We start from the raw sequence: 24,341 nt of genomic DNA, 5'->3' as shown, positions 1-24,341 counted from the left end.
CCATCTGCACGCCAGTGTCTGAGAAGCTTGACAAGACCTTACGGGCTTTTAATCGCTAGTCCGTGAAATTCTGTAATCCGTGATTATCTTGGTCCTGACCATCACGTATTAACTAGGTTCTACTGTACCTCAATAGGATGTGTTCGAAGAAAAAGGTAAATAGGCCAAGTAAATTGTAAGAATTTAATTTTTTAAAGTACTACATTTACATCAATATTTTTCCTCGAATCCCGAATATTTTAACCTCGAATTTCGAATCTTTCGAATACTAGAGATTCGGCGGGATTCGAGGATTCGAGGATTCGACCGGCCCATCCCTAGTTTAGATTCTTGTGAGCAGTGGTGTAAAACTACGTGATTTCATATTATTCAAAGTGCCAATACAGTTCTCTAAATCACCACTGCTGTCAAGTAATGAGAACGGTTACGCTTCGTTATGTAACGCAAGTCTAGTATTTCTTATATCTTTGGCGAAAAGGTTGGATTGCGCATGTGTTTTGTTTGTGTCTAAGGACACACAGTGGTTTTAGGTTAAGTATTCGATGGTGACGGCAATAACGTTATATAACTGACTATTCACGTATCTTGCAAATTTGTACCCTTGAAGAAATATATTTATGAACGCATACAACATTTAAGCAGGGTGTCTACAAAACCAGCTCTACAAAATTCCCTGACTTTTCCCTGTTTACCAGATCAAAATTTGTGATTTTCCCTGACCTTTCTCGTAAATTGTAAGATTATTTTTTTAAATTTTGTTTCCCTAGTTTTGGTGTGGGAGAGTGTGTGTGTGTGTGCGTGCGATTGCATAATAGTATCTATACGGAAATAAAAAACCTTAATTTTTAACTGAACAGACCTTCGGTGCATTGTAACATGATTGCAAATAATGAAAAACTTAAACTAAAGGCAAAGTAAACAATAGTGTACTTACCATACAATACAAATGTTTTAACTTTCTGAGATAGTCCGGGCCTGCGGCCCCTTTTAAGTCCGATATGCCACCGCCCAAACACCACTCACCCTCCAATCAAACCTCCCGCCTACCTGTGCGTACGTGTGCGTGCGTGTGTGCTCGCCCGGCAAGAGGCGAGTATATATAATTGTGTTTGTTTTTATATTCCCTAAGTGCAACATGACGGCAGATCGGCCGGGAGAGTTTTATGTACTTTTATTTTAAAATAATGTATTAAAATATCATAGCGTTTCCGGACATTCCCGAGGAAACCCGAAGCCAGACAATAATTAAATTTAAATCTTAATAATTATAATTTGTACAATCTTTTCTCTTTATTCATAAATTGTCACATGATTTTTAATGCATTCTTGTCATGTTAATTTGGTTTCCCGTGGCACGAATTCGCAAATATCTTTTAACTGCAATTGTTTCGGCGGGAGGACGCCATGTTAGTCGAGCGAGCCATGATCTCACCCCAGTCTTCCGCCATCAACGACAGAGAGCAGACGCATCAGCACTCCGGGGACCTCACCGCTTGTTTTCTCTGCCAAGTAATTCTGTTAACTTTAATTTCGTCTCAATCACTTTCTTTTAGTCCTTTGAGCTACTCTCGGTCGGGGGACTGCTTCATTAATTAGTTTACGGCCAGTCTCGGTCTTTTTCCTCGTACTACGTAATTTAATATGTGACCACGTGGTGGCTCATCACCCCTAAACCGATTCGTGCCGCGGGCGTTTTGTACAGTTTCAACCGTGTACGTGTGTGTGCTGAATTAGCGGAATAAATCAGGCGTGCACATTTAACGTATTATTCTTTTATTTTCCATCTGTGTGACCACGTGGATTGTGACGGCGTGTGGGACGCCTGAGAGCCCACTGCGTAGGTAAAAGCGTGCCCGACGCTGAGAGCAGGCAGGAATTAGTGCTAGATGTTTTCAAGGGGGAATATCACGTCTCACATGAGCGACGTCACGCCCTGAGTTAGGAGTCTCACAGGGTCCACGTGCTGCACCACGTGGTGGCGCCCATTAACCTTCCACCTTAAAGCCGACCGATCGACCCCCCGCTTACAACAAGTATCGCCACAACGAGTGGCCCAACAACAAGTGGCTACCAAGAACGTGGGGCGTGATAGAAGATGTCTAGTACCGAGACCTGTACGAGCGCGTGAGATAGGCGGTTGTTGCGCGGAGCTAATGTTCGCGCTGGAAGTATTTTTCGCGCGTAGCGCATAGCGGGACTCTGGCGCGCCGGCCACGTGGCCAGCCAAGTGAGCACGCTTCAAGGAATTCGCGCACAAACAACACATTCCGGGCGCGGACAGCTGTGTGCAGGCAGCTCGCAGGGTGAGTGTGTGAGTTGGACCACCTTCCGGGCCGCGTGACGAGGAGAAGCAAGGCAGTAAACCGGCCTTACTACCACACACCATCATGTCGGACAGCGCGCGAAAGGACAGCAGTGCAGACGCAGTGATAACCGAGGTACTGTACAATGTGAACGGGATATACTGTGTGAAATGTGCGCGACCCAAACACGTGGGCGGTGTACTGGGAACGTCGTGGGCGGACACGTGTGTGTGTTTAGAGTCATGCGTGGGTAACCTACCGCTAGGAACACCAGCTAGGACACCGGACTATCTTAGGTGCACGAACACGGCGTGTGACGGACAGGCAAGCGAAGGCACGTGGTGCAAGCAGTGCAGGGCATTCAAACACTGGAAATGCCTAACCAGGGGCGAGGCAGGCAGCACAGAGGGTAACTGATATCTCTGTACGGAATGCGAAAGTGTGGCGCACGTGAAACATGAGGCGGCAGAGCGGGAGCGCCGTGACGTCACGTGGGAGAGGCGGTGCGTAGTTCCGGCAGGACCCATAGAACTTCCGGAATTATGGGGGCGGACCAGCGACGATCCTAGGATATTCTTAACTGCTTGTCGCGGAAGGTTGAGTCGCTACGGAGTACCGGAAATAGAGTGGGCGGAGAGTAGGCGGTGTGCTACGTGCCGACCCAAAAACGTGGTGGACAATCATTCGTGAGTTTGATATGCCCTGGCCGGAGTTTGTCAGGAGGTTCGAATCCCGGTTCGCGGACGCCCGAGCAGAGCTGAAAGTGAGGACGGAGCTGTTTTGCACGGAGCAAAGACACGCGGAGGCAGCAGAAGCGTTCGTGCTGAAGAAAATTCGCCTTCACAGACGCCTATTCCCGACGCAAGCACCGGAGGAAGTTTTAGGGACCGTTATAGAACTCATGCGCCCTGAGATGCGTCCACACATGCGCCACGCGGTACGCTACTCCGCAGAAGAATTCGTGCAGCTCGCTAGGATTGTGGAGCAGGACCTGAGTGCTGTGAAAACGCCCCGCGCAAGTGTCAGATCGCCAACTCGGACCGAACGAACTACAATAACAACTCAGGCAGTGGTGCCTTACGTCGCGCCACAAACAGCAGGCCGCCACACCGGCGCCCAACCCGGCAGCCAATCACCACCGGCATGGCGTCAGCGCGCCATTGGCAACGGACCACCAACACAGTGCCATACGTGCCCCGCCGGCGTCTACCACTGTCATCTCAACTACCCGGTGCGTAACCGCTACCGGCCGGACAACAGGGACCCGCGGCAGACGGGAAACGGCCAAGATGGGGCGGCGTAGTTGCTCTACCACCCCTCCTCAACAACAGCTGGAGGACACGAGCGCACGCCGACAGGGCCCTTCCTGGGTCACATCAGCGCCGAGGAGGGTGAAATCCTACGCATCCCGGTCATAGTCAACGGGCGCGCAGTGAACGCCCTGGTGGACACGGCCGCTAGTCACAACTGTGTGGCGGCGCGACTACTTGCAGACGACCAGTACGAGCTTCACACGGGACAGCTGCAGTTGGCCACCGCCGGAGACGCCTGCCAGACGAAGGGCGTCGCGACGCTCCACATAGAGATACGAGACCAGCAGTCGACCACGACAGCTGTGGTGATCGCCGGACTACGCGACGACGTCATACTGGGGCAACCATGGCTCTATCAACAGGACCCAAGGATCGCGGTACGGGACGGCCGGGTGCACGTGGGCATCCATGGCCGTCGCACCGTCTACGGGCTGGGAAGGACGCCGCCGACACCGGATGTAAAGGTCAGTCTCGACGAGTTCAAACACGGAGTTCCCCCTGAACTCCGTGCCGTCATCCAGAGTGTGCTTGACCAACAGTGTTCCGTGTTCGCGACTGCAGACCCCCTCAAACGCACTACCGTCACCGAACATACCATCCCTAATCATCCTCTTGTTCCTATTTTCATCCCACCCGGCAGTTACGGACATACAGGCAAACAGACCATCCTGACGCAGGTTAATGAGATGCTCAGGGACGGTATTATAGAGCAGAGTGAGAGTCCCTATAACTTCCCGATAATCTTAGCGGAGAAAAAAGATGGCACATCCCGATTCTGTGTAAATTTCAAACCTATAAACAAGGTGACAGTAAATGCCCCGCACCCTTCTTAAACATGGCCGACACGATCGCCGGACTCGGCAACGCAAAAGTGTTCTCGTCATTGGACTTGAAATCTGGATATTGGCAAGTGCCAATACGGCCAGATGACCGACCAAAGTCCGCCCCGACGGGAGACGATTTCAATACAGATCCATGCCCTTTGGTCTCCAGGACGCCCCTGCCACGTTTCAAAACATGATGACGCGCGTGTTGGACAATTATTCAGGGAAGTTTGCGGCGGCGTACTTAGACGATATCATAGTGTAGTCGCAGACCTGGGAGGACCACGCCCACCACCTCGCCCTTGTACTAGAGCGCCTAGCGTCCCACGGACTGACATGTAACAGGGAGAAGTGTCACCTGGGCACGACAGAATTAGATTTCCTGGGTCTCGTAGTGAACGCGGAGGGGAATAGGCCTACCGCAAAACAGCTAGAGGTCATTCTTAACCAACCCGCCCCGAACACACGCAAGCAGCTCCAGCGGTTCATAGGACTCACTAACTGGTTACGAGCCTTCATACCGGAGTTTTCACTCGTGACAGCTGCCCTGACAGAACAGCTGTCCCCGAAGAAACCGTACTGGTGGACGAGCGCAATGCAGGCGGCGTTTGACGAATTCAAACCTAGATTCCGTGAGTGTCATCTGTTGGCCAGGCTGGACCCACAGAAACCCATTATCGTGCAGACCGATGCTAGTCAAGAAGGCGTAGGGGCCATCCTACTACAGCTAGGCGAGGAGGGGGAGCCCAGAGTGATCGAGTATGCGAGCGCGAAGTTTGGGGAGGTAGAGCACCGTTATAGCGTGAACGAGTGAGAGTGTCTCGGAGTTGTGTGGGCCTTGCGACGACACGAGCAATAAGGGAGTGGTTCTACTGGCCAGGGCTGAACAAATACGTGAGGGACAGAGTGCGACGCTGCCGGCACTGTCAGAGACACAAGACCCGGAGACCTGACGGACGGGAACAGCAAATACTGCGGAAACCTACAGAACCCTTCCACACCGTGGCGCTAGACCTCATGGGCCCCTACCCCCGCACCGCCAGAGGCAACAGATTCCTACTCGTGGTGACTGATTGCTTCACCCGGTGGGTAGAGGTGTACCCCTTGTCGAATTGCCGTGCGGGAACGATTGCAAGGAGCCTGGAGGACGAGTTCTTTTCCCGGTGGGGCTACCCACAGGTGCTCTTGACGGACAATGCCACCCAGTTCTCGGGGCGGAAGTGGGTCAAGTTATGCCGGAAATGGCACGTCACAGCCCACACCACACCCATCTACCACCCAAGGGCGAATCCAACCGAGCGGCGCAATCAAGAAATTAAAGCCCAGTTGCGTCTACGACTCGCCGATGACCATACCACCTGGGACACCCACATACCGGATGTGCTCTACTGTCTTCGACGTCGACGTAACGAGGCCACAGGCGAAGCACCGGCAACTCTCGTTCAGGGGCAAAACCTTCCCCTACCAGGGCAGTTCCGCATCCCGCCATCGGACAACCGACCAGTTGACGAGTCGCATGAGGCACGGGCGGCGCGGCTGGCAACTCTGCGCGACGCCGCACAACGCAGGCAGGCTGAATACCAGGCGTGGGTCACTCCCACTCCCACGTCACCACCTCCACCACTGACCCCAGGCAAACTCGTATACGCCAGACTGCACCCACTCTCGTCAAGTGGCCGGAACTACTGTGCGGGGCTAGCCGCGAAATGGGTAGGACCCGCGGGCAACACGGCTGTGTTCCTGAGGCTGCCCACCGGCAGAGTAGTTAAATATCACCGGGATACGGTCAGGCTAGAACAAACGGAAAAGGAGCCGGAAGACGAGACACAGGAAGCAGAACAGGGGACGACGGGTGACCCCACCCACGGAGCACCGCGACACGTCCACGAAGACAGACGGTGGCTACCCAGGATTCGCGGGATTTCCCTGCGACGCCGCAGTCACACCCATCCGGCCAACCGATACCGGAAGTCGCGCCAGGCGGCTGTTCTCGGAAAGCACGGACGAGCCATTTCACGGGTTCGAAGGGGGCGAGCAAACAGGAGACGAGGGACAAGACCACTCCCAAACCCGTATTGTTTGGCAGCCGGACGAGGAAGGGACCCGGACGGACGACCCGGCGTGCGAGGAGTTTGAGGGACGCTTACACTACTTGCTAGTAGAGTCCACGTGTCGTGACATAGTGAGGGAACTGACACCGCCCCGCATCACAGTGGAGGAAATAACCGACGCGTAGGAGGAGGAGCGACACGGCGAAGGATCAGTAGAGGAGGAGACAGGACACATATACAACCTACGGCCACAAAGAGGCGGGCCCCACCCAGGTGCTGCGTGACAGAAGCTGTAGGCGGGTAGCACACAGGAGGAAGGACGCAGACGCCAGACACTCGGTGAACGTAAACACCGTACAGCCGTACAGCCGGCGGGGGACAACCAGGGGTGCCAACAGAACCAGCTACGAGCCCGCACGGTCGTAAACAATAACATTGCCACGTGCGCGAGGTAATCATCACAGGCCACGCCTCTCAACCATCTGTCACACTGCGCTGTCATATCGGCCTACTTTCAAAGAAGGAGGGAGGGGGGGGCAATTGACATTGTCCGGGCCTGCGGCCCCTTTTAAGTCCGATATGCCACCGCCCAAACACCACTCACCCTCCATTCAAACCTCCCGCCTACCTGTGCGTACGTGGGCAAGAGGGCGCTGTCAAGCCAGTGCGCCGCACCCCTAAAAACATAAGTATATATAATTGTGTTGTTTGTTTTTATATTCCCTAAGTGCAACATGACGGCAGATCGGCCGGGAGAGTTTTATGTACTTTTATTTTAAAAAATGTATTAAAATATCATAGCGTTTCCGGACATTCCCGAGGAAACCCGAAGCCAGACAATAATTAAATTTAAATCTTAATAATTATAATTTGTACAATCTTTTCTCTTTATTCATAAATTGTCACATGATTTTTAATGCATTCTTGTCATGTTAATTTGGTTTCCCGTGGCACGAATTCGCAAATATCTTTTAACGGCAATTGTTTCGGCGGGAGGACGCCATGTTAGTCGAGCGAGCCATGATCTCACCCCAGTCTTCCGCCATCAACGACAGAGAGCAGACACATCAGCACTCCGGGGACCTCACCGCTTGTTTTCTCTGCCAAGTAATTCTGTTAACTTTAATTTCGTCTCAATCACTTTCTTTTAGTCCTCGGAGCTACTCTCGGTCGGGGGACTGCTTCATTAATTAGTTTACGGCCAGTCTCGGTCTTTTTCCTCGTACTACGTAATTTAATATGTGACCACGTGGTGGCTCATCACCCCTAAACCGATTCGTTCCGCGGGCGTTTTGTACAGTTTCAACTGTGTACGTGTGTGTGCTGAATTAGCGGAATAAATCAGGCGTGCACATTTAACGTATTATTCTTTTATTTTCCATCTGTGTGACCACGTGGATTGTGACGGCGTGTGGGACGCCTGAGAGCCCACTGCGTAGGTAAAAGCGTGCCCGACGCTGAGAGCGGGCAGGAATTAGTGCTAGATGTTTTCAAGGGGGAATATCACGTCTCACATGAGCGACGTCACGCCCTGAGTTAGGAGTCTCACAGGGTCCACGTGCTGCACCACGTGGTGGCGCCCATTAACCTTCCACCTTAAAGCCGACCGATCGACCCCCCGCTTACAACAAGTATCGCCACAACGAGTGGTCCAACAACATTTCAAAATAAGTTTAAGTATTTCAAGCAATAAAAAATAAAATATTATGCATATAGATAAACAAACCATTTAAATGTAATCCCAACATTTGTACTAATCCACACACAAGCATATGACCACACTGAAATAACACAGCACTACGCAGAAAAATTACTGATTCCTCAGTGTGTCTATTTCAGTTTACTAACGACTTGCTTCCTTTTCAGCAAATTCCAGCAATTATGCTTTTTTTTTTTTCTCCAAGTCTTTCACAGCAATTTCAGCATACCTTTTTTGCCACCTTTCTTTTTCCTTGGTACAAGCATCAATTAACTCTTTAGCTTTCACCTCTGCATACTTCGCTCAAGTATTTATTGGCCGCATGAATAAGAGATTTGGTGATAGGGACATCTCTCACTTCACCATAGGATAGGACAGCATCATAGACGATACGTCGTGCAATCAATGAGGTCTCCTTCTGGTTCGTCATTAAACACTCAGCATTTACAGAAAAACCCCGTTCAACGTTCGAGTTTCCATGTGTCAGAATCATGATCATCTTCATTACTCTTAGAACTGATGGATTACTACCATTCTCTTGAAAAATGCTATTCAAAAATTAATCCAATCACATTGTACTTCCTGTGTACTTCTTAAGAGATACTGTTACAGAAGGAAGAGAACACATGCGCTGAAAATTCTGTAAGAACATCATCGGTTGAACCAGAAAGCCAACGATTTTCCGTCAGAATATCAAGCAGAGAAATCATTCGCCGTGCTCGAAGTTTGGGATCAGTTGCGACAGAAGGATCAAAGCATGTAATTGCTCTTGTCAGTGGATAAGCTAAAGGACTACGTTTCAACAACTTTGACACCATTTTCGCTAATGCATTGCGACAATCACGACGGAAATCCATAATCTGAAGGTCTTTAGTGAAGCACGACATGCAAACCCTATATCAATTTTTTCAAATTATGTTAGATTCTTAGTATCTTTTACATCTATAGATTTAGGACTACTTGCTGTTTTAAATACCTCTTCTTTTACAAACCTTGTCATTAGGTTGTTCAAAACAGATGTAAGAGCACTGTGCAAATAAGGGGCCAAAGGTAGATCTGATTGGAATTCAGTGAGAAAAGATTCAACATGATTGGCCAGGGTTATGAAGAATGCAAGCTTTGCATCTAGTAGGGAATCTTTAATAGCAGCAGAAAGAGTTTTGAAACTATCAATTTTTGGAGAGTAATAACATCCACACACACGAATCCGGCCGGCAGCCATTACCAAAACATAACAAGAAACTGCCTCTGGCACAGAACAAAAGGAACACACTAGCACACCCTACCGGAAAGTACAGTACTACGCAACTAATTTTGTTAAACGTCCTAGAAAAACAGCAACAGAAAATACTGATGCGCAAGCAAGCAGTAAAGGTAAATTTTAGTAAAATAATTATTAATTGCCTTGAGAATTTCGCTGACTTTTATGAAGCTAGGTTAAAATTCCCTGACATTTCCCTGAATTTTACAGGAAAAAAAATTTTCCTGACATTTCCCTGTTTTCCAGATTTGTCGACACCCTGTTAAGGTACTCCATGTACGTTTTTTTATATTCCAATTAGATATGTGTAAACGATTATCATAATTCACTGCACACCACAGCTGTCGCTACGATCGGCATACGTTTAAAAGATGTTTTGCGTTTAAATAGTACGGAAACCCTTCAAAAATGTACGAATCCATAACAAATATTGTTGTAAAAAAAATTTGAATTGATAGAAAACATTCTCACATGATTAGTAAACATTAGTAAATTTTTAAACAATTTCCCGAAAAATTCGGGAGTAATAAAATTCTCGCCCAGCATTTCGGGAAGCCTATTTTCCCGCCTTTTTTCCGAAGTGTCGGGATTCCGCACACCCCTACAGTTGATACCAATAATTAATTATTTACGATCCCAAGATATAAATGGTTAGTTTAAAAAATATGCGCCAACTGTACAATACTTCCGAAATTATAAAATACGTATATAACAGTTACCAAGACTCCCCTCATTTTATCTTGTGAAGTTGGTCTCGTACCAGTATTTCGGCTAAGTTGTGACATAAATACATAAATACAGTATGAGTACTTACAAGCAGCCACGTAATATTCCCATTCCTGTTACGTTTATACATTCGTGAGTTTACGTTTTTCCCTAGTCTAGTGCATTTGCGATTGTCTCCTGTTATAATTACTCGGACTTATACACGTCTAGGCTTAAATTATTATATGTTTAGAAATAAAAGCAACTTTTCATGTTATAAATTATGTATATTTTGGGATTTAAAATGTTCATTGCCGACTATAAACGTTACGTTTTTAGGCCAAATGGATGTAATTTGGCCTCGCTGGTTCGTACGTACAACTCAGTCGTAAGGACAAATTTTGGAGAACCGTGAGTGTACGTAGAATCGAGGTTTCACTGTATGTGATTAAAATATTGTCCAGAAACTTGACAGCGCTCGCAGCGCAAATAGAACCAGCACATCTTCATCGCCATCTTGTAATATGTTTGTTGTGGTTTTCGATTGAACGCACTCTTTGACGCGTTTCACATTGTTTATTCTCGGAGAATTCTTTTAAGTTGTTTATGATTGTTACGTGACGTAAATAGCGGGATGGATTCGATTTTTGAGACGTTATTCGCGTGAAAGTATTGTATTGGACTAAATGGGAATTAAATGGGACCTGAAGAATACAGTGAAAATAACAGAAAAAGTAAACAACAGTAACGTAAAAAAGGGGTTTCGCTATGTACCTCTTCTTCAAGTCAATATTTAATTTAGAAATTGTTAAATTACAAATATTTTGTGGCATGTTAAAATTTCATGCTACATGGCCTGTACCTAATGTTTATCATTGGCATTCATTCTTAGTTACCTTTTTTAATAGATGTTCATTTACCATTTTTTCACATGGCTGTGCAATCATTAGCATATGGATGTTGCAGTGCCTAACACGTAACACAGCTATGTATTTGTAATTTTTGTCATTACAACCAAGCTCACAGTTTTGATATGAAGGAGATATAAATATTAAAAATAAAACTTTAAAAAATAGCTTTGACTAATAAATATTATTTAAAATTGTATTACACAAGTCAACAGTAAACTGTATAAGATGGTTGCTCATAGCAATCTAATAACATATGTATGTGTACACGCAGAAGAGACCTTGCATATCTGGTGTCCGCTGGTGCAGTCGCGACACAGAGTCTGGATGAGGCTGTCACCCACGCGCACCAATCCCTCCAACACACTGCGGCGCATGCTGGCGAGGCGGGGCTCTGACGGCACGTACTGAGAGCTGTCCAGACGGTGGAAGAAGTACCGCAGCGAGGAGGCACCTCCAGAGGGGACTGGCCCAGTGTTGTCACACATGACGAACAGGTAGTTGAGCAGAGAGGCGAACAGGTACGCACGCATTTTTTGCGACTTCCCTCCTGCATCACAAAGACCAACAGTATTACATTTAATTTTTTAAAAGTAAATCTGATGTGTTTGAAAGTAGTCACTACAGCAATGGTGCTAAGACAACTTCATTGGCATGATCCCCATTTCCAAACTGTCGGGTGCAAAGCAGACTTAACTTAAATTTTACATATAGGATTTTACCCAAAATATTATTATAGTTCCACCTGGAGCAGTATAAACATAAATTCTGCAGAATATTTTTTGTTCTTTGAAGTAACAAGTAAGTAAATTGACTCATTTCATAAATCTATTTTAAAGGTTTTATGTACATCAAGTTTAATGCCGCTTAAACCTACAAGACCTGGCCAACTCAGAAAATGGTCTTGAAATCCTTAAACTTATTACCCAAATTAACATAACTGTCAGTAATTTTTTTCTTAAATATTTATAATGTAAGTCTAGCACCAAACAAATAAATATTGTCTAAAAATTGAGGGATTGCAAAATTTATTTCATTGAAAAACTTCCAACTATAATGAAGGGGTGTACAAAGATTTTTTTTTTTCAAGTTGAATTCTAAATTGTTGCAAAAGATAAAATCAAAGTTCAGCAAATTTTTAATCCATCTATGAGTGCTTGGTAAGCGTAACTGCCTATCCAGCATACTTCACTCTGGTAAAAATAAGTACAAACAAAAATGTCAGTGAGACTTTCAGTACTCGCCAAATGTGTGTAATCAAACCTCGGTAACAAACAAATTCACGTGTTTTCAAGTTGCAAATACACTTATAATACAAAACTTGGACATGTAATTTAAAGTAGAATTATTTTAAATAATGCAGAGCGTGATAAGTATACGTAAATTATGTTTTAAAATATACTCCTTGACATGAATCACAAGTATTTTCTGCATCCGCTGCTACAATTCACTGCAGGAGCAGTTACATCATCTATTGAATGATTCCTTTAGGAAACAGAAACTTTAAACTATATATTGACATGGTTTTGATAAAAGCAAAAAACACTTGAAAAATTAAAGTGTTCACCTGTTCCAAATACACTTATAATACAAAACTTCCGACACAAAATTTAGTGCAGAATTTTTTAAAATAAAATACTAACCAGAATAATTTTAAAACATATATTTTAACATACTAAGTGTACGTTTGTATTTTTTTTGTTTTTAACCAAATAACTGAAATAAGTCCGTAAATACTACCTAAAAACAAATTTTAATCCCCCATTAAAAATTTCAGATCTAACACAAAAAAAAAATCACAAAATTATATAATTTTTTACAGCTATCAATTTTGTGTCTAAAGTATGACAAACGCTGTGCTTTCTCTACATTTCGATGTTAATTTAACATTGTCAAAAAAAAAAATTAACATTTTTTTTTTAACTTGTCCTTAACTCTTTTTATGACTATAAATTATAGCATAAAATTTTCAAAGGATAGTTGTACTATTATAATTTTTTTTAATACCTAAGTGTGGTGTAAATTCTGCAATGTTCATGACAGCAATATATATGGATAAATCACGCGGGTTCACCATCTTTTTGAGATTTCTGTGCAATCTGCCACAGATGGCAGCTTTGTGGTTACACATTTCCAATCATTCAACTTCTGTTCTATTCACAAAATTACTCCTTCCAAATGCAGTATAATAAAAACTAAAATGTTATACATGAAAAATATTTTTATCAAGTTAATAAAAAAAAACTGCTTGTGATTAAAAAGCAAAAATTGCAAAATAAAAAATATTTAAAATGTCATAACAGAAATAACTTCTACATCTAAATTGTAAACATTTAAATTGAACACATTAAAATTATTTATTATAAACTAACAAACTTTCAAAATTCTTGAAAACAAGCTGTGTTGTCTATTATGAAACACTACTTCAGGAATTTTGCTGTTAGTCTGTTAAATGTAAAAGCATCCAACAAACATAAATGTCTGTTTCCTTCAAATTATGAGTCAAAGATCTTGCTGGCTCTTTCCCAACTGTATGAAAACAACAGCAGTAACAAAAAAAACCACATGCAGAAAGTTTTAATTTTATATATGGTTGTATTAATTTTTTTTGCAATAAGCAACTAAAAAACCTTCGCTGAAAATGAACTGATTAATACAGTTACATACCATGGTTCAACACATTCTGTAATTCTGAACGAATTGAACCACTCTCATACATATTTTTCCAGGTTGACTAAAGCTGGACTCCCAATCATCCGTTTCATCCGTCCGTCCGACAATCACGTGACCTGCAGCCAATCAGATGGCCCGAAAAATTCCATCCGTCCGTCCGTCAAAACCTTCCAAGATTTAGCTTTTGACGGACCAATGGATGGTCCAACGCCTTGTTAAGTCGATCGTCTTCAATACGACTTTCCGAAAACAGTGTTCAATTTTTTTAATTTGCAATATATAGAAGGCTGTGTCGTATTGACCGATTATTTTTGTCATAATAACGGTAAAGATTGCTTATGAGAATGAGCTTTTCGGAAGAAATACTGATAAATTACGTCTGGGAAAGGGAGCATTTGTATAATATATATAGCAAAGACTATCGGGATAAGCAACTGAGGGAAAAATCCTGGATAGAAATAGCTTCTTTCTGTTTCCTTTAACACAGTAATAAAAGAAGCATAATTTTATTTATTGCTGGCATGACTAATGTTATTTTTAAGACGGCACCCGTTTAATCCACTTGTCAAAGCACGGTTCCCGCCTGTCAACTTATTATCACATTCATAAAAACAAAAGTTAATTACCCCAAGTAAATTTTTTTCCCCAAAAGTTTACCTACAATTGAGAAAGTATGTGGCGGAAAGTTGTAGCACTGATATTTTAGAATAGTGACGGACGGACAGACGGATGGCGGATGGTTGAGAGTCAGTAATAATTGCCGAGAGAAATAACGGACCGAAATTGACGGACGGACGGGCGGGCGACAGACGGATGAAACGGATGATTGGGAGTCCAGCTTAAGGTGGTTGATTTTGGCCGCCAGGTCTCACTGCGCTGCCTACATTGTTAAGTTTCTTTCCTCGGGATTTATAGTTACTTATTTTATTATTTATTTATTTATTTACAATTGTGACATTGTGCTGCCAATTAGTATTTTTGGCACAATTCTAAATTTGAATTTTGAAAAATAATGTTGCCAGTCATTTTTTGCTGCAAGAACTTAAACTTTTTCCGCCTCCTGTACACTCCCATTTAATCTTTGTCAGGCCAGTCTCCCCAATCTTTCCCAGCATTAAATCTAATTTTGCCAACCATCTCATGACCCAGCAAGTGCTATCGTCTTATCCCCGCCTTGGTGCACGTCCGTCGCCTGTAATTCTCCTCCGAGCCGTGACAAGAAGTGCTATGTCCTGCAAGCTATTAAAGCAGCTAGGTTCTGAGAGCCAGCCTTACACGAGCGATTACAGGCACACCCGCGGCTCAACTTAAACTCCTCCCCAGCACGACCTGGGCCTCTGCTGAGAGATTTTCCCAATGGCAGCAGCACATTTCCCATCTCCCCCCTACAGCCTTTCCAGGGAACCAGGCACAGTTCAATGGCTGGCCGTCAACCCCGGTCCAATCTCAAGGACACCTATCAGTCTCCCGAATGTATAGCGTGCATCTGCCTTCTCGTGGCAGAGTTGCGAGTTATATTCCCTGGGTGTTTTGCTAAACGCATGCCCCCTGGTGTCTCACGCAACAAACAGTGCCCGGTTGTTCATTTCCAAGCCACCAGAGCGCTGCACTAGTCCCCTCCATAAGCCCAATGCTTTAGCAGTCGCCTCGTGTAAGTCAATCTCTCCTTGTTTCGGACACCCCTCAGTAGGTCGCGCTGACATCGGCCAGTACCACCAACTTCGAGATATCGAAGTCAGTATTTCTCGAACCCCTCCTCAGAGATCATCGGAACCTTTCGGTCCGGAAGCAGAAGTCTCCCCCCTTTCTTTTGATTGACTTCGTCTTTTAATTACGAGTCCCTGCCGCCCCAAACTTACTTTGCGCCGCGAGAACAGATGGACCACACCGCATCGTCAGTGAGCGGCACATCAAGATTTCACTCTGGTCGTTGTTCAAAAATGTCATCAGCTATGCAAGGGATGTGCTCCCTACAACCTTTCTTAATTAGCAATTAGTCAGTCTGCATGCCTCGTAGAAGTAGTCATGCTTCGTTAAAAATACTTAATAATATTTTCTATCTTTTTAAATCATGGAAACGTCCGCGACAACTGCGTGTTCCCAAGCTCCGCACCCTAGCTGACGCTAGAAGCCATCTTCTTGTATGGTGAGTTTTGAAAAATGTTATTCCCCGACCATCACAGTTTTAGTGGGCATTTTCTGCCTATTTTACTAACTGTCTGTGAACCAGTTCTGAACATGTTCGTTTCCGATCTGTTCACAGACAGGGTCCAAGGGCTGGATGCGGACCTAACAACACCACCCTCTAGTCCTTCCTCCAGCAATCAGGACGACTAAGGTGCCTTGATGCCTCATTAAAAGCTCAACTTCGGCCAGCGAACGTCAAAACTACAGTCCTTCAGCTTCTTTTATATCTTCAGAATAACAGTGAGTTCACGACGTTGAAAAGATCGGAAAACCAGAAAATTTTCTTTTGGGACTTTAATCACTCTAAGCGCTCACACTGGGTTTGTAAAACTTAACAGGTTTATGGTTTCTGATTCTATTTATATTATGTCCAATGAAACTTAATGGTAATTTTCTAATTAGGGCTGGCCCATTCTTTAGATATTGTAATTTTAGATCCATGTGAATATAATTTAATAATTTTAATATATTTGGCAATCAATTTATCAAATGTACAATTTTAATGTGAAAGTAATTAAAAGTTGAATAAACATAGAGGTACTTATACCTAGACGAGATCACACCTGTTTGTTTTCCTTTTGTTTAGCCTTTTGAAACTTAAAGATCCACCAGTTACACAAGTCATAAAGAGAGAGTGAAGTGTAACAACATGCACATAAACAGTTTTTAAAGAGATTGCAAGGGTGTGCATGAAACATACAAGAAAGAAAATAAATTTAAATATAAATACAATACACAAAGGACACAACAAATAATGGACACAGACACAATAAACATTCATTAAATCAAACGTACAAAGATTCATATAATCAAAATCTACAATAATTGATGGAGAATAAAATAGATTTATAAATTTTATAATACATAAGTATAAATTATATTAACTATGGAACCATTCACTTCGTCACCTTCCCCACTACGAAGAGGTAGAAAAATATTTGTAATGGTATAACAAAATATATCAAGAAAATAATAAATGTTAAAAAAAAAAAAAATAAAAATAAAAAAAAAATCTTTGCTAAGTCAAAATTACAAGTAAGTCCCTATTATCCAGAATAATCTCAAACTCATAACTAACCCAAGCCTAGTGTTTATAATAGGGATGGGATTTTCGAATCTTGGATTCGTCGAATATACCGAATCCTATAGATTCGAGGATTCATAGGATCGGAGGTGGGATTCGAGGTGGGTTTTTGAGAGTTTTAGGTAGTAATTGAAAATTGTAGTGCTGGGCGAAGTTTGAAAATTTCGAACCGAACCGAATCCTTACGTTCGGTTCGAAACCTCTTAAAATACATTCGAAAAACCGAACGTTCGTTTAAAAAAAAATTACGTTTTTATAATTTTCTAACCCCCATTTGAGACCATTCACAAAACAGCACAACAAAATTCCATTACTTGTAATATTCCGACTTTTATCGCATAATCGTCGCCTCAACAGTTTCAAGCGCAGACAAAATAATAATAAAAAAAATTATTAATCGTCGCATAACTCTCATAGCATTTTTTCATTTAGGCGCGCTTTGTTTTTTGTTTACTTTAGAGAATTTTGTATGCATTTGTCGTACTACGTAATATAAACTATCGTACAAATGCCAAAGGTATTGTATATTATACCTTTTACTATAGTGCGTGTACGAGAAGTGTTGTAAAATCACCAAAGATTGCGTACCCCATACGTTAAACTAAAGCGCATGTACGAGAACTCTCGTATTTCGGCAAAACTAACGTGATCAAGTTAACGCAAGACAAATGCGGTAGGAAATGATTACGTAAATTACGTATTTTAAATTAATGGAATGTATTTATTTTCTTTGGCCTTTTTGGTTATAACAGTCAGGTACTGAAAATATTAATTTAAGCTTGTGTATTAAAAGTATTGGTCCAGTAAATTTTACAGTACGGTACTACGTTGACTAGCGTAATCGCGGCAGCCATCATTATTTCTCGTGTTATCTTTTTTCCGACGCAAATTTTTATAACCACACTGACTTACGTTACGTTTACAATATTATTGTTCTTGAGGTGATTTGCGATGAGCAGGCTTACGTCATTTAAGTTTTACAAATGGAGAAAAGATAATGACGACCCAGATGACCCAGAACCACCCCAAAAAATGTCTAAAGTTTCTTCTGACGAGCAGCATTCTTCCAAGAAAACAGCAACTGCAGTCAACGGGTTTTGTAATGTAGATTGGTAACTTAATTCACATTCGACTTTTTTTTAATGTCCTATTAAAAAGTTTTACTTTTTAAAAATGTTAGGTTATGTCTACAACAAAAATATGTTATGTGGCCTTATGCTGAATGTTCGTCATCTTTATAATCTTATATATTTTTTTTAATGAAGGTTAGTATACACTGAAAAAGGAAGATAGTCTTTTTGAAATTTAGATGGAACTTTCTTCATGAATTAAAAGTACCGTATATACTCGTGTATAGCGCGCCCTTATTTCCCCTCAAGTAAAGGAAAAAAATAACGATGCGCGCTATACACGGAAAAAAAAAAGTTTGGGGGGGGGGGGGGGAGGGGGAGTAGTGGAAGTCGTTAACTGCCGGGTGACGGGTGACGTTTCTGGCCAGCCCCCACACATACGCACAAGCAACAAGGCCTCTGTTTCACACACACACAGACTCACAACCTGGTCTCTCGCATACACACACGCTCACAGCACACACACACACACGCACACACACACACGTGTGTGCACGCACGCGCGCAAGCTCGCACATTATGGTCTCTTGTTTATTTTTAGACCTCCCCCCTTTACAGAAAGCAAGCTCAGAAGCTAGTTAAAAAAAAAAAAAAGAGAGAGAGAGAGAGAGAGAGAGAGAATGTTGTCACCATTTCCCCCCCCCCTCCTGACGGCTTTCTTCGCTTCCTCCATTCCTCGTCCCAGCAGCGACCGGTGAGTCAAGTTCTCCGCGCCAGCTTAGCAACGTAACGCGGCAGCCTCCCTCCCACGTACCAGTTGTGACGATACAGCGCTTCATTATCTTCCGTCTACACATCAGAGTTTAAGTATTTTCCTGACTACATCAATTTAAATAATCAGGTACCACAAAATGTTAGTAAAATTTATTTATGGGGAAAAAAATTTTCAATTTTTTTTTCTTTGGAATTTGTTGCAAAAATCGTGGTGCGCGCTATACACGAGTAAATACGGTATATATATATACATATAAAGAAATGAAATGCAAAATGATTTTCTCTAAACTGTTTTCTTTCCTTCATTATTTATTGCATAAACTTTACTTATAAAATGTTTTGCAATGTTTTAATAAAGCTAAGCTATATAATGTTTTAATTTTACATATAGATGGAGAACCTTTCTTTATCACCATTCAGTTAAAGACCGAAATGTTATGGTCGGTTCATTTTAATTCAAAACAATTATTTCTGTATGAGGTTCGGTTCAAAATTTTTTTGCTATGGTTCGATTCAGTTCGGTTCGAAACCAGAGAACTGAGGTTCGCCCAGCTCTAGAAAATTGTATACCTAAACTGTATTATAAAGGTAACGGAAATAGCACAAACAAAAGATAAACGTCGCTGCATTTTGTCAATTAGCATAACTACTCGATCATTTCCAACCTTCAATAATATAACATTGCAGAAAAAAAGTAACTTTTTTTAAATGGTGTCTGTTATACAAACATATTTTTATTGAAAACATAGGAAGGATTAATTTAACAGAGAATTAGACAGATGCAAACTTACGTGTGTGGTTTTTGAGGTTATTTGTCCCTATTTTATATCAGGTGTATACACTATGCACTTATTTTACAATTTTATAAATACAAATGATTTTTTTAATACATAGGCCTATGTAATGTATTAAAATAAATGTGTGATTTTTTTTAATAACATGTGGTGAAGTTTAGTGTGGGACTGGGATTCGAGATTTGATGACAAACACTGAGGATTCGAACAAGGATTCGGATTCGACCAAAATGTGGATTCGTCCCATCCCTAGTTTATAAGAAATTTGTAGCCCTAATATTTAATCTATTAACTCATTACATTTACTTTATGAGTTCAAATTAAGTTAGTAAAACACACCTTTTTAGTTTAAAGTAGTGATGTGCGAGTCTCGGCATCATCGAGAACGAGTCGAGACAGAAAATTTCTCGATCTCGTCTCGAGATAATTTTTTTGGCTCGGCATTTTCGAGAATTTTGTAAACAAGAAATAGGTTAGGTAATATAATATATTGAGGCAGCATTTTGTGTTGCGTGTTGAAATAATTAACATATCTTCAACGTAACGTAGATCGAATAAAATAAAATATACTTGTTACGATAGTATACACGATAAATTATTAAAAAGTTAAAAACGAACAACTTCCGTTCACAAGTCACTACATGAAACGGTAAACGTAAACAATGAATTGTGCTGTGGTTATCACATTAAATTACAGAAGAAAATGATTATTTTCTGTTAATAAAACCAACATTAAAGTTAAAAATAAATCATTTTCGGTATCAATATCAAGAGTATCAACGTAAAACGGTACGGTAAAAAATAAAAATATAAACATGACTGCAGAATTCTTCCGCGATTGCATTTTGTTTTATGGCCTTAGGTTATACACACGGCCAGCAGTATATAACAAGCAACATGATGTTTAAATTGCGGTCCGTATCGATAGTGACATATCGATAGTGGCGAATGTTCAGACTTTCATGATCAAGTACCGTCCATGGCTCAAGAAAACTGTATAGACTATGGAGTCAAAAACGTATGTTTACATACGACAGTAGGCAAATAAACTTGAGTGTAAAGGTAAAGTTGTAATTGCAATTGCAATTGTGGATACTTGATAAAATTAGTGAATAATTATGTATGTTTGTCAGATTATTGAGTTTTACTTTTTTGGATCATATTATCCTGTTAACTAAAGTACAGATTTCTCGATCTCGACTCGATTCTTGAGAATTTTTTAATTGCTTTCTCGATCTCGTCTCGAATTCAAAAAAGTCTTTCTCGCACATGCCTAGTTTAAAGGTGAGACACAAAATACTAAAAAGAATCCAAAATATTTTTTGTACGTAAAATCTAGCATATAGCCCAAAATTCGCCAATTGTACTGCGCATGCGCGAAGCGTTTGGTGCCAAGTTGGAAACCAAATTACTTTTGTATACCCTCATTTCTATATTACCTACATGTTATCAGTCTTTTAAAAGGCATTTTTAAGAATTCTTAGTTAAATTTAAGTGTATTTTGAAAGCCCTTATATAATTAAAGACAAATTAATAACTTTTTAGGGATATTAAGGAGGTGTACGAACCCTGATTTGTATTCCCATCGAAGCTACACCGATGTTCGATATTCCAGCAAATTAGATGATTCGGCTAAGCCATGGTCCCAACCGTGCAGGATTAAAGACGTTCCACTGCATTCGGCCAAATGGGTAGCCCCACAGACGTTATAGTTACAAACTTTGAGAGAAAGCAGACGGCGTTACCAGAGGTCAGGATCCAGCTGAGGAGGTTGTTGAGCACGAGGGTCATGGAGGCGTCGCTCTTGGCGGTGCGGACGAGGGCCGGGCTGAGTGCGGCGGCGGCATGGCGCTCCTGCAGCCGGCGAGCCACCAGGCTGGCACGGAGGTTCACAAGCAGCAGCATCACGGCCGTAGAGCACTGCATGGCCAGCTGAGGCACCACTTGATCGCTCTCGCTCACCACCTACCCCAACCACACACACACACACACACACACACTTGGTAACTGCACTGCACACTGACCAACACCTTAGCATTCAAATAATTACTCATTTCAGGGCATTGTCTAACAACTCCATTCATAAGCTTGTCATGAGGAAGTTAAACAAGTTCACAAAAATATATAAACAATTTTCTTTGACTTTTCCCCGACTAATATTCTGTTCTCTGAAAATTTTTTAGAAGTAATTAACCTCTTTTGCAAACTTACTGAAAGAATATAATCCTGCTTTCACCATTCAAATTTCTGGCCTAGTTCTTTATCCTTTTTTATTTATTTTTATGTTTAATATTAGATCGAAAAATTGCCAAACAATTTTTAATACATAAAACACTGTTAATATGCTAATATATATTAATTTTGTATAAAAAAAACAGGATTAATAAAGTCATAGCTTTATTAACTCAATCAAAATAGAAGTATAAGGAACTATACATTAATAACATTTTCCACTCCAATTACTACAATCGGAGTTTTTCCATGCATTTTCCACAAATTTAAGTACATCAATTCCCCAAACTTTCACTGAAAAATTCTAATTTCCCAGATTTTCCAGAATGTGGACACCCTGACTTCACACAGACCCCTACAGTATTCATATTATTAACAGATTATCCACTAAGCAATTAATTACCCTTTTCATAAAAACTTATACATAAGTTACAAGTGTTCAGTAAAAATGAGAACTGAAAAGTCATACTCCGAAAAATATGATTACCTATAATTTATATTTGAAAAATGAATTCTGTTGATGTGTTGATGAAATCATTGATGAGCCTGCAGCCAAATACAAGAAAGGTGTTGTAAATGAACAAAAATACACACAAAATTTTATTAAAACTGCAAAGTTATGTGGTGAAGAACATGTAAACTGGTCTGGAAAGTTGGTTCCAACTAAACATTGAGGTTCAACTTTTTTTGGGTAAGTAAATACTATTATCAAATATAAAATATTTATTTTGTTCTACGTTTCATATTTATTTAACTTAAAAAATTAATCAGATAGGCCTAAATTAAGTTTTAATTAGGAAGTTTTAGAGCCTATTTATTACCTAGGCATATGTATATGTTTAGCATGTTTAGATTAAGCTATGTTGCCTTGATGTGTTCCCTTTTTGAGGTTAGTGGTTCATATGCTTGCATTACATTTGCTTACCAATAATTATTCTCAACTGTATTTTGTTATATTGTCACGTCTCACTTTCAATTGGGAGAGGGGAAGGGGGGGGAGGGGGGGGGGGGAATTGTTTCCGCTTCTTAAAAGTGTAGCTCAGATAAATAATAAAAGAAAAACTTTAACTAGCCATAGAGCTCCTCGGCACTAGAATCATTTTAGTAGGTTTATTCTTGTACAAGAACTGAAAAATCAGGATACTGAGAAAAATAAGATAACCCTAATAACAATAGAACACATGACATAACATTTATTAAGAAAATAAATAGTGATAATAAATGAGGTGACACCTTCCACATCCCCACATCCCCTACAATAAATAAATAAATAAATAAATACATACATACATACAAAAAAAAAATAAATAACACAGTCAAGCTTTCCTTTTAACAGGAGAGGAAAATACTCCTAAACAAAGTTAACCCAATAATAAAAGGAATAAGCCGCTTGGCGCTTGGTCGCTGTTAAGTAAACCAGGAGTTATTATGATTACATTATTCTACCCACAAACATTTTTAATTTATTCTTATCATAAGTTTCTATGCCACCTAGTGATGCCAAACGTCATTAGTTATTCCGCAACTTCAGTATTACAATTATCAAGACCATTCACTAACAAGAAAAAGACTTTAATAATTACCCAGTTATTTCGATAACGTCATCATAAACATGTAAGAAAAGAATCGTGATACATACGATTTACAGAGTTTATAATAGAAAATAAAAAAAAACTTTAGTTCTGACTTCATTAAAATTTAGTAAAACATTGTTCAAAAATTATTTAAGAGAAACTACCATGCCAAAAGTGAATTTTAAGTTAACTACGAAGAAACATAAGTTGCGGAAGACTAAGACCGATGCATCATCCAGACGCCATATCACTCACCTAACCCTCATTCCTACGACGCACGGCCAGGCAGCATAACAGCCTGTCACAGGATTACAGCCACGCAGAAACATTTCACGTCGCTTTTTAACCAAATTACTTGGTTCCAAAACCCCTTCGGGAAAAACATCCTGACGGGAAGTTTTCCTGTGTTTTCCAAATACGTAAAAATATTAAAACCCGCTGTGATGTTCAAGTAGTCAGAAAACTGGCCGCTAGCTTGCGAAACTCGCCTGCACACGGCGACTGCGCACAATCTGCGCTCTCAGCTGGCCTCAAAAGAACGGTAAACCAGCTTGCGCCGAATTTCCCCAGATTCGCAGCACAACATAGCTTCAGCTGGCCTGGCTGAAACGAGGTTACGCCTGCGCCCCCAGACAAACACGTGCAAGACTCGCACTCTCCCAGCCCCGTGGAGACCCAAATGACATCAAAGGTGTTGCAACATCTGAGCTTGAGGGAAACCAAGTCCCGAACTAGAGAAAAGATTAAAATTTTGTTTCCGACAAATAAAATAATTAATAAATTAATGATAACAATTTTTAGCCCCGTGACAATAAAGTAATGAGAAGATAAAAATTTCACTTTTACAAACTGTAATGACGTCATGTACTTTGACTTCGGCGCTGCGTAG

General features: G+C 41.5%; 1 protein-coding gene across 1 annotated transcript in view; it reads right to left on the bottom strand.

Annotated features, from left to right (window-relative positions):
* LOC134540217 (nuclear pore complex protein Nup205) overlaps positions 1–24,341 on the bottom strand; it is a 279,586-nt gene that overhangs the window by 91,144 nt on the left and 164,101 nt on the right. Inside the window, exons 24-25 of the mRNA XM_063382820.1 lie at positions 21,392–21,611; positions 11,346–11,614 (exon numbers count right to left, since the gene is read on the bottom strand). Of these exons, the coding sequence (XP_063238890.1) occupies positions 11,346–11,614; positions 21,392–21,611 (489 nt within the window). The remainder of the gene's footprint in view (positions 1–11,345; positions 11,615–21,391; positions 21,612–24,341) is intronic.

The sequence above is a fragment of the Bacillus rossius genome, chromosome 1 (assembly GCF_032445375.1).
Source record: "Bacillus rossius redtenbacheri isolate Brsri chromosome 1, Brsri_v3, whole genome shotgun sequence".
Taxonomy (NCBI): Eukaryota; Metazoa; Arthropoda; class Insecta; order Phasmatodea; family Bacillidae; genus Bacillus; species Bacillus rossius.
The sequence above is the reverse complement of the archived record's forward strand: the minus strand, read 5'-3'. Positions and strand labels throughout refer to the sequence as shown.